Source organism: Bos grunniens, chromosome 27, assembly GCF_055505025.1.
Source record: "Bos grunniens cultivar Pamir isolate PY7600 chromosome 27, Bosgru_T2T1.0, whole genome shotgun sequence".
Lineage (NCBI taxonomy): Eukaryota > Metazoa > Chordata > Mammalia > Artiodactyla > Bovidae > Bos > Bos grunniens.
In genome coordinates, this window is record NC_141191.1 from 35804415 (window position 1) to 35819446 (window position 15032).

The 15032-nt window shown below is 37.8% G+C and overlaps 1 protein-coding gene across 3 annotated transcripts in view; it reads left to right on the forward strand.

Moving 5' to 3' along the window:
- Window positions 1–15032, forward strand: part of ADAM9 (ADAM metallopeptidase domain 9) — a 92761-nt gene that overhangs the window by 14581 nt on the left and 63148 nt on the right. For 2 of the 3 annotated variants that reach the window (XM_086380378.1, XM_086380379.1), the window contains exons 3-4: window positions 739–797; window positions 9557–9635. In XM_086380378.1, coding sequence (XP_086236504.1) covers window positions 739–797; window positions 9557–9635 — 138 coding nt within the window. Of the gene's footprint in view, window positions 1–738; window positions 798–3045; window positions 3202–4062; window positions 4174–9556; window positions 9636–15032 lie in introns of those variants that run through there. The other variant, XM_086380380.1, reaches the window with a different exon arrangement.

The window sequence follows — 15032 nt, forward strand, 5'->3', positions numbered from 1 at the left end:
CTGGCTAATGAAACGGTAAGTCACTGGGGAAGTTATTTTAATGTTTAAGGTAGAGAAGAGGCTCCCACAAACAGAGGATATGCAAGTTGACTTATCTCAGTTCTTTGATTCTGAGACACAGTCTTCATGAGGTACACTGTTATTTAACGTGCCGGTAATTAAGAAAGAAACAGACTGCTGCCAGTTAGACTACTTTGCCTGTGTACGATGTGTCCCAGTTTCAGAGATGTTCACAGAGATGTGAGGGGGGGGAAAGTAAGTTTAGAACCGATGAAATGTGTTAAGTCCTGTGAAGATGTAAAGTCATAAAAGTGTATTAATTTCATCTAGCTTTCAGATACCCAGAACAAGGGATAATCTTCTGAAACTAAGAGGTTCATTAGATTTACACAAAAGGAAGAATTACTTTTTACTATAGGTAATACAGGAATGGATTTATTAAAAATAATCCCTGAAGTTATAGCACAATTGCAATTGTAAATGAATTGAAGAAGACTTTAGATAAACATGTGGGTCGTTTTCCACTATAGGTTATTAAAAGAAGATAGGGGTGATCAGAGTCCATTTTTATTATTTATGGGCATATTTCAGGTTGTTTCATAAAGGAGTTCCAGTCAGTACCAAATTATTTTCATTCAGGATGGAATTTCTAGTGTCCTTTAAATACCTAAATACCTGTTGTTGCAAAGTTATTTAGAAGATAGTGTTTTATTGTTCTTTTCTCCTTTGTGCATATAGGTATCTTATGTCATTCAAGCTGAAGGAAAAGAGCATATAATTCACTTGGAAAGGAATAAGTAAGAAATTTTATTTACTTTGCCTTTTTGGTAATTTTTTTTCTTTTTTCAATACTATATGGGTTTCTTTTCTAGTTAGATATTGCTTAGTAGGTTGTTAAGAAGGTGAGACTAATAAGAGTAGAAGTATGGAAAAATCCCTACAATTTTGCATTTCCACTGACACTTAAGCAAAGGAAAATAAATCTAAAATAAAGGAAGAGAAGCTTGTACTTAAGAAAACTTTAAAATCATGACTGGCCCAACAAACCACTGAGCAGGTGGTAAAGAAGTCTTTAGTAGCTTTATCTGTCTGCTAGAGGTGCCACAGTGAAATACTACAGACTTCAATAACAGACACTTATTTTCTCCCAGGATTGGAAATCTGAGATCAAGGTGCCAGCATTAATGTCTGGTGAGGACTCTCTTCTCGGGGTGCAGACCCTTCTGGCTGGCACTCACGTGATCTCTCCTTGGCTTGTGTACAGAAGCGGGGTAGATGGAGGAGCGAGCTCTCTGGTGTTTCTTCTTATGAGGACACTAATCCCATTGGCTTAGGGCCCCACCCTTATCACCTCATTTAACCATAATTTCCTTAGTGGGCCCCATCTCCAAGTATAGCCACACTGAAGGTTAAAGCTTCAGCATAGGAATTTTGGAGGGGCCACAAGCATTCAGTCCATAAGAGTGGTCTCTCGCCCTCCTTTTTAGTTTTGGCATATTTTCACCTGATCCTGCCTTGGTAATCTGTGTACCTCTGTTGCTTTTTTGAAATTCTATGCTTCTGACTGTGCTGAGCCAACCACTGTCTTGTGGCCCATCCTTCCCTGTCTTCCTTTTCTTATGAAGCTAAACTTCCAGTATCTTTTCTTGAGAGATTTCAGAAAAAAGCAGCCTAATAGACCCATTTACATGGAGGTGTGATTGACGGGATGTAAAGTGCTGCTCAGAGATGTCTCCCAGAACCAGTAGCAGCAGCTCCTGGGAGTTTTCTAGAAATGCAAATTCTCAGGTCCACCCCTGGAATGAAGCAGAATTTGGGGAGGTGTCACAGCTATCTGTGTTTTAACAAGCTTCCATCCTGGGCGATTTTTTACTGACCCTCAAGTTTGAATAACACTTTTTATCTTAGAAGAGAATGCTGAGCTGAAGAGAGTGAGATCTCTCTGGCAGGGCTTTAGGCACTGCGACAGATTCTTTCGGACAGAGAGGCGCTTTGTGTCCTGGGCACTGTACCCGGTACTTTTTATTGTATTACTTATTAATTTTCTCAGAACTTCTGAAGTCCAGCTTGTCTCCAATGTAATGATGTCACTGTGTACAAGAATTTTTAATAGATATAAATATTTTCTACTCTTTCTATAGGAAATGGAAATTAAAACGATTTCAACATAATAACAGTTTCTTATATTCTCCTAGTTTCAGCTTATAAAGTATTTTCCTCAGCTGTATGTCATTTATTAGACTATCATATCAATTTGATAATAGAGGAGTCTTGTGGTCCTTGCTTCAGACTCAGAATGCTAAGGTTCAGGAAGTTCACTTGATTTACTCAGCATCACATAGTTTGTAAAAGGGGCACACATCCTAGTCATTTGACCTGATATCTAGTGATATATATGTGTGTGTGTGATGTTGTGTCTACATTCCTATGCCTCTTGAATTGGGGGGCAAATGGTACTTTTTCAGGCATTTGTTGAGAGTTGCCAGGTCTTTGAATGTCTTTGAGAAGCAGTCATCAAAGCTAATGATCACTAGTGAGAAAGAGTTAGGGTAGATAGCCTATTATGGCTCTGAGTGAAGAAGTGAGTATGTTTGAGTGCTTACTTTTTTCCTCCCAGGGCCTACCTTGTTTTGGACCATGAATCTCTTGGTGAAAACAATGAAGCCTCCTTACAGGGGGATGTACATAATTACTTACGTTGGGGTATTTGGCTGGGACTGGGGGGTTGTGTGGCAGAAGATAGCACACCTCTTCTCTCCCTGTGCTGAAAAAATTTAAAGATAAAATAAAGGAGTGAGTTAGATAGAAGGTTAAAATATCCCTCTCATGGTTGATGAAGGCTGGGTTAGGGGATTTACCAGAGAATGAGAGCCCAATGGACCTGTGAGTCCTGAACCCTGGATTAGGCAGATTCAGCCACTCATGTCAGCGCTGTGCACCATGGCAGTCCTTGTCCTAGAGGAGCACGGTGGAGTTTGTTCCCACTGGCAGGCAGTGACTTCTAAGGAGGAAGAAGGGCAGAGCAAGGCCAAGTACCCTCTTCAGTTTATTCTTTTTAAATTCACCACCAGAGGGAGCAAAGAGTGTGTATATGTTGGGGAGAGAGGAGAGACGGGGCAGCGATTGAACGTGGTTGAATAACTGAAACGACTCAGGACTCCACAGGCTCTCCTGAGCTCACTCAAGGAGACTTTCATAAAGGTAAAGGGGAAAGGACTCAGGACGAAGACAGCAGAGGAAATCATCGAAGGTTTAAGAACTTCCAAACGGAGTCCCTCGGGGTCCTTTCTCAGTTGTACAGATGTGCACGTGGCTTCAGATTACACATCACTGAGATATGAGTGAATCGTCACCTTTTCAGGGTAGCCCAGGCATGTGTTTACCAAGGGGGTTGTTTTATACCATACTGGTCACGTGGCTAAAGTCAGGCTGTGTAACTGATTAAACGGCATGCCAACCATCCATCTTTCCATCTCTTAAAACAGTCTATAGACGCCTGGAGACTTAGAGCCTTAAGAGTTGCATTATAAACCACTAGCTGGCACCTTGCATCCCTGACTTGTCCATAAGCCCTGAAGATAAGTATATTGCTGCTCCAATTCTGCTGCGAAGGATGCAGAGCCTTTGCTTGACCTAACTTTGGTCATGCTACTGAACCTTCTCCTGGGCCCCATCTGTACACTTTGTTGGAGGTAATCTGGTTTTAGCAAGAACCCTGCCAAGTGAGGTTAGCAAGAACCCCCCCACCCTTAGCTTCTACCATCCTTCCCAGGTGATGTCTGATCACCATGGTCTGTCTTCAGTAAGAATCCTTTTGATTGGTTTAGCCAGAGTCTCCTTCACCCCGGTGTTTCATCTTAGTAATTTTGTACCCACTGACCTCCCACCTTGCTCATGGGGTACAAATTCCCACCTGCCCATGCTATGCTTGGAGTTGAGCGTGACCTCTCTCCCCCACTATAAAATCCCATTAGAGTGGTCCCCATAACTTCTGCCAAGCTCCAAATAAGATTGGCTTCACCATCTTTAACAAGTGTCGTGGAATATTTTTTTCTTTGACAGTCATGGTGGCATGACTCAGGTAGGATCAGATTCATCACTGGACCCCTGACCTCTCACTCTGGACACCTTCAAAGCCCTCATCTTCAGTCCTGACTGATCGGGGATCCTTTGGTGAGTCTGATTCCTGAACCTTTGCTCCAGACAAATGTCCACCGAAACTGGTAAAGACAGACTTGATTCTTAAGGTTTTGAGTGTATGCTCTGAAGTTGGGTCAGAGTGCCAGGCTTCTTTCGACAGGTACTTCCTGGGCTGGCAGCTTTCCTTGGCTCCTTGTTCTGATTGGGGATTACTCCCTGGCTCCCTGGGCTGAAAGTCCCTTCCTCTTGGCTCTATGTGAGGTCTCTTTTTTCTCTTTCTTGTATCTGGCTTCTCCCATTGGAACTTCTCAGCCAACTAAACCACCTCTTCTCCCATCCTGCTGACTCTGCTATGCCAGCTCTGTCTGCTTCCTTTCTTCTTAACATGTTTTGCTGAGCATAATTTGAAACTTTGCTGGTGTCTTTGGGAAACTTGAGAGCTTCCTGGATTGACTGCTCCTCCTTGTTGCTTCTGCTCCTCCTTCCTCTTTCTGCTACCATCAGTCTCCCCCACCACCCCATTCCCTAGATCCTTTGATATGTCCCATTTCGAACCCCCACCTCCTACATCCCTCTGTCTACCCCTGACAGACTTCAGACTTTCAACTTCCATGGCAGCGCCTCAGCTTCCCACAGTCATTTTCATTTTTAGTTCCTTGCCCTCCATCAGGGGCTCTCACGAAACTCAAGTAGCTCTGAAAATAACTCTACTTGAGTCTGAAAAGAGCAAATGGAAATAGGTTGTATGACTTACATGGGTTTTGGAAACATCCAGAAAGCAGTTAGATGTTTCCTCAGTCACCTGCCTAAAAATTAGACCACGGCAAAGGAAGATTACTTACCATGGTGAAAGAAAATCTTAAAAATCTCCTCCAGAAATACTGATAGGCAGGTAACCTTAACTTGTTTTATTTGCCAGAGTCAATTCAGTTGAAAATACAAAATGGTGATAAACCACTGAGATTATATTGCTGCTTTACTAACTCATGGCTAAAATTTTAAAATGAAAGCCATGTTTTCTATTTGTGTCTGTCTGTATGTTTATATATGTCTATGTGTATGTATACATGTGAAATAGTTTATTCCTGCTGGAAATGAATCACATTAACTTATAAAATCCCTTAAATATCCAATTCAAATAGGTTTAGAGGTGGAATGAGCACTTACATAAATTATTTTCATAAAACTCTTGGGAATACAGACACTAACCCAAGTTATTTTTTAAGTTCACATGATCTCGAATAATCTTTTAGCGGTTTTTATAGTGTAGATACAATTGTTGATAAACTCTGACAGCTTCAGAGTTGTCAGTATTAAATACGTAATGCAGATATGCAATTTTTTTCTACCTTTGTTTACTATTCAGATAAGCTTATGTTATCTCTACCAGATGTTTAAGATTATAAATTATAAATTGACCCAAAGAACAAGATGTATAATAAAAAAAGGAATTGCTTGATGTCAAGCATGGCAGCTAAAAACAAAGGGGGAAGAACCATAAATATATAATTTTTTTTTTTTTTTTGCTTTTGTGATTTTTTTTATTTTTGGATACTTGCCTGATTTGTCAATAAGAAAAAAAACTTAAGCTAGCTAGTTTTGTTTAATTACTGGCTCATGAAATTTTCATGACTCATTCAAGAATAATTGTTCAGAACAAATAAAATAAAGAGATGTAAGTGACATAGAAGTTAATAAGTGAACTTTTCAATGGTAATTAAGTTTTATGTCTCCTTAAAAATGATTTAAAAATTTTTTTTCATAACTTGAAACCTAAAAGCTATACTAAATTAAAGATGGATAATCACTGACTAGATAATTTCTAAATACGATAAAATATTGAAATATTAATTGCTGAAGAGAAATTTAATTTTATTTACTTTGGCATCTTGTTTTTATGTGGTATAGAGAAGCTAATGTATTTGTGTCTGTTGATAAGCATGAGAAATTATACTATGAAAAAGATACATCTCAAGAAATTATGAAATAATGTATTCATAAATTTTCTACAGAATGATAGCATGTAGCAGACAGTTTGCAGTTGCCTGCTTTTTAGCTTTTACTGAAAATTAGGATTACTAATGACTAAAATCTAATCAACATACGTAAATGAAGCTATTAGAAATAATAAAAGTAAAGAAAACAAACTATAAGCAAGGAAAATAAGGTGTATTTTTGATAAGGAAGGATATAAAAAATATGTTTTACTAAGGGAAAAAGAATAATTTTGTCCCAAAGTAGAATAAATGGTTGTTCCAGAATGACAAAGAAGAAAAATGTGGAACAAAAACTGAGTGATATAAAAAAATTTGTGGAAAAGGGACCTTGGAAAAAGAATCTTTCCTTGTGTGGTCAAAATTGGCTATTGTTGGATGGATTTATTTGTAAGGTTTTTTGGTTTGTTTGTTTGTTTAATTTGCCTAGTATTAATAGTACATTGATGCAAAACCAGAATTTGGTTTTCTTTTTCTGTTATAACAGGGTTTTCTTAGATTATTGGTTTAGTTGTTTCTCTTTACGTTTAAGTACATAGCTTGAGAAGATAAGATGTGTTTTAAGATAATTTCCTATGTGACATGTGTTTATCAGGTCTTTGATTATGTGAGAAAACCAAATCTTCTCAGTATTAAGAGAACTAAGAGTTTTTTTTTTTTTTCCTAAATAACTATATAGCTTCCTGTGTTTGTCTTTGAAATTTTTTAATTGTGACTTTGGCTAAATGGACAGTTAAGTGTTGTTTCACAGTGACACTTGTGGTCCAGTTTAGTCAAATGTTGAAACCTTTTGGCATGTTTGACAGTTTCCACAAATCAAGTTCTAGTTGGAGTCTTTTTGACCTCAAACTAACTTTGAGATTTCTCAAATGCATCTTGGAAAATCTCAAAGGATTTGTCTCTCTCCTTACAAAAAGGGATACTGAACTAATAAGGCTTATTTGATATGTTAATGCATCTTATTTTTCATAGCAGTATAAGTTATTTGCATAAGTCAGTTAAAAATCTGCCCTTGTTGGTTTTATTACCAAGGCTTTGATTACAATGTCGTATTTGGGAATGATGTGTGTTGAATCAGATATGACTAGATAGCTTTAAGGAACTAAGGTTGACTTTAAGAAGGTAATTGTTTATGCAGCTCCCCTTGGAAAAACTGGCTTGTTCTGGCTTACAGGATTTCCTGCCTTACAGGTGAGTAAGGAAGATCACTTGTGGCAGGGCCAGGAACCTCAGGATATTTGGGGGACCTCAATAAGAAAGTTTACCCAAATATATAGATATTGTAGGCATATCTGGTGGCAAGTTCTTGACTTAGCCTCCTAGCCGTAAGAGTTGTTGGTTCCTTCTGAAATGCTCTAGCAAAGCAAATTCAAATGAAATACTATATGGTCAATCACTGTTTTTACTGTACTTATATGAATAACTAGGCCAGATTTAATGAGACCAGACTTATGTGCAAACAAATTAGTCTTACTTTATCTTTCACAGAAATGGGGGTGACTATAGAAAGAATGTGGGTTTTTTTTGTTTGTTTCAATGGAAACCTGTAGTGAACCATTGCTACTTTCATCTTGCATATTTTGCCAGCTTTACCAAATCCCGAATTCTTCTAGTTTCCTTCAGTATCTGGCTATAACCCTCTAAGTTATCATTTCCAATTTTTATCCTTTCTGACTTGGAGTCATTGAGAACTAAAATCGCCCTTTTCTTGTAACTCTAAGCTGCAGCTGGAAGATTGATGGAGCCTTCAAAAAAAGGCTGTTTCAACAGATCACGTGTAGGCAATCTTTATGCCTTCTGTGGTGTGGGCCTCTCAGGAAGTTCATCAGAATACCTGATGCTGTCACCAGTGACATTCAAACCAGGACAATTTGTCAGGTGGCCAGTGCTGCTTTCACTGTACCAACTGAAGATGCCCTAAAGAAAGTGAAAGTGAGGTCGCTCAGTCGTGTCCGACTCTTTGTGACCTCATGGACTGTGGCCCATCAGGCTCCTCTGTCCATGGGATTCTCCAGGCAAGAGTGCTGGAGTGGGTTGCCATTTCCTTCTCCAGGAGATCTTCCCAACCCAGGGATTGAACCTGGGTCTCCCGCAGTGCAGGCAGATGCTTTACCATCTGAGTCACCAGGGAAGCTCGAAGATGCCCTAAGCTCAAGTTTAAAAAAAATCTTGATGGCTGCCAACTGAGCTCAGAAACTTGGTTTCTAACCATTCAGCCTTGTTTTTCTTTTATTTTCATAACAACTCCCCTCATTAACTGCCTGACTGCTAGCTCCACCCAGTAAATATCCCCTTCTACCAAGTTCCAACAGATGATTCAGCTGGTCTGTAATCAACAAAAGACAACTGAATGAGGAAATTGGCTTGTGTTATTCAGAGGAAAGAAGAATATCATTTCTTTCCTTAAACAAGAGAGGAGACTGACAAAGATTTTTTGCTTGATCAAACTTCAGTCAGGTTTCAGAACCTTCTCTAAGGCCTATCAGTGTGGTTTATTGTAAAATCTAGTTTTAGAAAGAATTTCCCCTCTCCCTCCATATCTGATCACTCTGGTGTCTGATCAAGTTCTTTATCTTCCACCCCACTTCCCCGCCCAGTGATGTCTGGTTACCCTGGCTTGTCTTCAGCAAGAATCCGTTAGGTTGGTTTAGCCAGAATGCTCCTCACCCCTGATGTTTCCTCTTAGGAGTTTTCCATCCACTGACCCCCACTGTGCTCCTTGGCTAAAAAATCCCAATTGCCCATGCTGTATTTGCAGTTGAGCCTGCTCTTTCTCCCCACCCCGCTGTAAAATGTCTTTGAGGTGGTCCCTATACTTAATACCAATAATAAAGTCGACCTTACTGTCTTCAACAAGTGTCATTGGATTTTTTTTTTTGTAATAAAGCTAACCCTGTTTTTGCACGTGTGGTTTACACTGTGGATCTCCCTTAACATGGGAGGAAGATTCAAGGATCAGCAATAATTGCTTCTTTAAATAATGGACAGAAATTTTGCCCCTGTACTTAGAGATTAAAGGCAATGAGTGCTGCTTCTTTATCCAGGACATTTAAAAGAGGGTAAAATAATTTATTTTCTTCTGGAAATATGATGTACCATGTAACCAAATTTATACTTTTCCTATGAGACGAATCAGAAAACTTTAAGGACATTACAAATGTTTTTTGCAACCAGTGTTTTATGACCATGAGAACAGATGCACAACTCAAACATTTCTTTCTGATTGGAATGTACACGATTTCAGATGCAAGTGCATTCATGGGCTTTATGTTTTATGGCAGCTCCTTCTTTAAACAACAATTTATCAGGTGAATGTTTTTATTCCTGCTCATCTCTACTAGGAATAATGTCTTATAAAAGTTGTTTTCTTAGCTGTAAAGAGATAAAATAATCTTATATGGTATGTTTTATTCTTCCTGCAGAGACCTTTTACCCAAAGATTTTGTAGTTTATACCTACAACAAGGAAGGGGCTCTGATCTCTGACCACCCTAGTATACAGGTAATTTATTTTCCTCTTGACCATATACAGAATTTAAAACAATTATAATTTTAAAGTGCATTCTCTTCAGCTGCTCTGGACTGTTACTTGAGGGCGTCCTTTGATATGATAATATATGGTGTTGTCCTGGGGTGGGAGTGGTGGGTACATTGACATAGATTAAACTGTACCTTATAGCTCTTCTGGTTCTTCATGGTCAAGTGTTTTTTTAAAAGACCAGGAAAATAATCTTCTACCTTACTGATCATGAAGGGGAAAAGTTTGATTTATATTTTGATTTTGCTGAAACTTGATGAATAAAGCACATCTCAACTTCCTTATTAAACCATTAGTTTAATTAGACTTACCATTAGTGAGTGAAGTGAAGTCCCTCAGTCGTGTCCGACTCTTTGCGACCCCATGGACTGTAGCCTATCAGGCTTCTCCATCCATGGGATTTTCCAGGCAAGAGTGCTGGAGTGGATTGCCATTTCCTTCTCCAGGGGATCTTCCCGACCCAGGAATCGAACCCCGGTCTCATGCATTGCAGGCAGACGCTTTACCATCTGAGCCACCAGGGAAGCCCCGAAGAACAAGCACTTGTTTGCTATTAGATATTCTACTTTTTTGTTGAGAAAAGAAGTGTGGTCCTCTCTGCATTAGAGAACAGAGTATTCCTGAAGATGCAACTGGAGGAATATGTGAAATAATTGACAGATGTTGACTTTGGCTTTATGTATTATTTATTTAGAGCAGAAGCATTTCTAATTTTAGTTGGAAATAATGTCTTAAAGTCCCTTTTAGCAGTTAGGTATTATCTGTTATTATTATTATTTATTTTGCTATAGTTTTCAGGAGAAATATTTACCCCTGTTAAGCATGTATTGTTTTTCCTCTGAGTTTTGTTAAATTTTGCTAGATGGAGTTGTGTTAGTTTTGTACTTTTGCAGTACTCTGCAAATAAATAGAAGGCAAAGCTTTATTTTAGATGATTTATGAGACTTTTTTAAAAAAAGGCAATGCTGACTTAGACCTATCCTTTTCTGGCCAATTTTCTGATTTTTTTTATCTTAGTGTTCTGTTTGTTCGTTGTTTTATTTTATTTTATTTTTTTGAAAAGTGCGTGTTTTATTTGTTTTATTGTTTGTCTGGTGTTGAACAGCAAAATAGTAGAGCAGTTTAAATGTATTGATAGCATTATCCGGACCGCAGATCATCCATTCATCCATCCATCCACCCAGTCATCCTTCTGAAGATTACTATAGCATAAGACCAAAGACCACATAATTTATGCAACTCAATGAAAGCAGTGGTTTTTTAAAAAGGCGTTCTTTTTCTCTTGGAGAGGTTTCTTGGCCTGGATTTTGGTGACACACTGCTTGGACTTGATTCCTGTGTCTATTATTTATTTGCTGGTCAAGTTTCTTTAACCTGTTTGTGCCTTAGTGTCCTCACCTTAAAATGGTAATAATAATTGTAACTTCATGTGGTTATTAGAAGTTTAAATGAGTTAATACTGGTAAGATATTTACTAGTCAGTCTAACAACTATGAATTCAGTAAATACTTTTTGTTGCTATTATTGAAAGTTTATATGCTTAAAACTGCTAAAAATAGATTCAGTTACATGGAAATTTATGCAACTTTTATAAAGTATTGTGATTATGTTTTCTTGAGTGTTTGAAAAATATAAACTAAGATGAAGCCTTTCACTTATTGGCTATTGAATATAGATAGTTTCAGATAGATAAAAATGGAATAATTCTGAATTCAGATAGACAAAATTGTGACTGTGGATCTGAGCTAGCAATTAAAACTTTGGTACTAGGATTTTTCTGTGTGTGATAACATTGTGAGATATCATGGTGACATAGACATTTAACGTTAATAAAATGCAATTAAGTTGGACTCTGTGGGAGAGAGTGAGGGTGAGATGATATGGAAGAATGGCATTGAAACATGTAAAATATCATATGTGAACTGAATTGCCAGTCCAGGTTTGATGCATGATACAGAGTGCTCGAGGCCGGTGCACTGGGATGACCCAGAGGGATGGGATGGGGAGGGAGGTGGGTGGGAGGTTCAGGATGGGGAACACATGTACACTCATGGCGGATTCAAGTCAATGTATGGCAAAAACAATACAATATTGTAAAGTAAAATAAATAAATTAATTAATTTAAAAAATGCAATTAAGTCACACTGAAAAATGTAAATGCTTTCCCTTGTGATTCTTCTATTTAAATTAATTTGTAAATCTCTCATGTGGCTTTCAGCATCTTTTGCAAGGCCATATTTTTTACAAAGAAACACAGTTTTAATAACCACTTGATATGAGTTGCTGTGTGAAGTCAAAACTCCAAATTAGTCTTAGACCTTTGGGTACCTTGCAGTTCATTAGAAAGTGCCTTAACTAACTCCCTCTTTGCTCTGTAAAGACTGCCCCAAGCTCTCTGGCTCTTGTGGTAGGAGGTTATTCTCAAATAGTTGTGAGTACTTCTGCTTCCAGTAGTTGAGTATTTTCGCGTGTAGTTTGTGTGTTTCCAAACTGTTTATGCCATTTTACCTTTAGTATAATCATCAGATGCAGTTAGGTGTTTTGCAAACTTGCAAAATAGGATTTGTTGTTTTTTTAAAAACTAAATGGAAGGTTTTAGAAATATTTGGTAAAACCAAGTTATTAAAGAAATACCATCAAGCTGGTAGAGTAAGTGATCAAGTGCTAAATTTCAGTCATGTCAAATGATGAGCCCTTCTATAGTAATTGAAGTGAGAAGCTTTACTGACAAATTTAACTTACAAACTTAATTTTGTGAGTTACTGTGTTACTATTTTGTAAGTGCTACCCCATCTGTAATAGAAGAGATATTTTTTCCCCCTCTGGTGAGAAGACAAACTCAAAGCTAGACTTTAACTTCAAAGTGCTAGAAAGAAAAACAGTGGTTGTAAATAACCCCACACTGGAAAAAGCTGTAAAATGTTGAAATTTAGCCTGTGTTGTTTAGTGCATAATTTTTAAATTTTTTCAGAAATTCTCACATTAGTTGCAGGAATAATAGGAAAAACAGTCATGTAAACCCTTCACCTACATTCTCCAAGTGTTAACATTTATCATACATACTTTATCCTTTCCTCTCTATTTTTTCCCCCTGAAAAGTATGTTATACACCTGGTGTCCCTTTACCCTTTAAATACTTCAGTGTAAATATCCTAAAAGCAAGAACTTCAAAAGAAGTCACCATAGTATAGTTCTCAGCATTAGGAAGTTAACACTGAAGCAATACTGTTACTCAATTACAGACCTTATTGATATTTGTTTTAGTCCATTACCCTAATGATGTACTTTATAGTGAAAGAAAATTCAAGTTCATGTGTTGAACCAAGCAGTCTTCCATCCCTTTTAGTCTGGAAATCCTTGGTCTTCCCTTGTATTTCATGAAATTGGCATTTTTGAGAAGTATAGGCTGACGTCTTGTAGAATGTCCTGCAATTTGAGTTTCTGTGATACTTACTCACAATCAGATTCAGGTTATGCACCTTTGGCAGGGATCCACCCTGAAGGGTTCCCTGTATCATATCATGAGCATGTCCTGTAATTAGCTTAGTTTATCACTGACAGTGTTAACGTTAATTATTAAGGAGTTATCTGCTCAATTTCTTCTCTGCGAAGTTACTGTTTTTGCTTTTTTAGTTAATCTTTTAGGTAGATATTTTGAGGCTTTGTAACTATCCCATTTACTCACTGGCTTCAGTATTTAATATTTGCCTCAGTTGTTATGGTGGTTGTTAAAATGGTGATTTCCCTAACTTCATCAGTGCCTCTGTATGCATTGATGGTTTCTCCTACAAGAAGAGTTTTTCCTTCTTATGTGTTTACATCAGCATTGATGCACAGGTTCTTACTTTATCATGAGTGAAATTGAAGTCTTTTCATTTATATAAGGGCATTTTTATACCTTTTGTGAATTGTCTATTCAACTGTTTTGCACCATCTTCTGTTGGATTTAATCTTTCCCCTTTAAAGTTTCAAAGTTCTTTGTATTATACTATAGTACAGTTTTAGCTATGATAAAAGTTACAAATAATTCCCTCTAGTCTGTGAGTTGTCTTTTTACTTTTTCTTGGTGTTTCTTTTAATGTAGAAGTTTTAAAATCTTTTTTATTTTCTTAATGCAGTAAAAATGATCAGTCTTTCCTCCTGTTACATCAAGATTTTGAGTGATAGAAAGTCTTTCTCTACACCAGGTTAAAGAGGAATTAAGCTATGTTTTCTTTTAGTTCTTGCATAGGTTCATATTTTTTAGTGGTTCGATTCTTAATCCATTTGGAGCTTTTTCTTCTTTTAATTTTTTTCTTCCGTATGAGTGCACATGTATCTCCCCATCCTGAACCTCCCTCCCCACCCCATCCTGCAGCTTATTCTTATGTATAATGTGAAGTATGGATCTACTTTTATCCTTTCTCAAATGTCTAATCCGTGGGCTGAGCACCATTTTTAAAAGTGCATCTTTTCCTCGGTGATTTGAGATAACCACTTTTATCATATAAGGTTCCACATGTATTTTGGTCTGTTTTGAGAATGTGTTCTGCTCCACTGGTTGGTCTCTCAGTTAATGCACCACCAGGACCCTACTGTTTTAATTATTAAGGGCTGATGATATGTCATAATATCTGGCAAGTTCAGTCCTCCTCCTCCTCCCCTTGGCTGTTTTTTTTTTTTTTTTTAATGCTTTACAATTGTTTTAAAGAGGAAAAAAAAAATCTCCTTGTGTACTAAAAAAATCTGATATTAATAAGTGATATGCTTATATTTGGAGAGGGCAATGGCACCCGACTCCAGTACTCTTGCCTGGAAAATCCCATGGATGGAGGAGCCTGGTAGGCTGCAGTCCATGGGGTCGCTAAGAGTTGGACATGACTGAGCGACTTCACTTTCACTTTTCACTTTCATGCAATGGAGAAGGAAATGGCAACCCACTCCAGTGTTCTTGCCTGGAGAATCCCAGGGACGGGGAGCCTGATGGGCTGCCGTCTGTGGGGTCGCACAGAGTCGGACACGACTGAAGCAACTTAGCAGCAGCAGCATGCTTATATTTCCACTGGTCAATTTCTTGCTCAAAATGAAGAATAAAGAGTCTTTAATTTATCAAGATGGTTAAATGTATAACTAACAATAATAATATAATCAATATGCTTAAGCAGAAAAAGAAAGTCAAAGTCACTGTTTTTGCCGTGTGCTGAATTGTTTTCCCCCTTGGTGTCATTAGTCTGTCACAAGGTCCTCTTCTGTATTGGATTTCAGTTGGCTGCTATGGTGTCTTCTTAACCTGTGATTGAAAATGTTAAACATGACGTTATGCTGCCTTGTTCCGCTTCTAGGTTTAAAGGTTATTGGGGTAGAGTTGTTTGTACTTAGTAT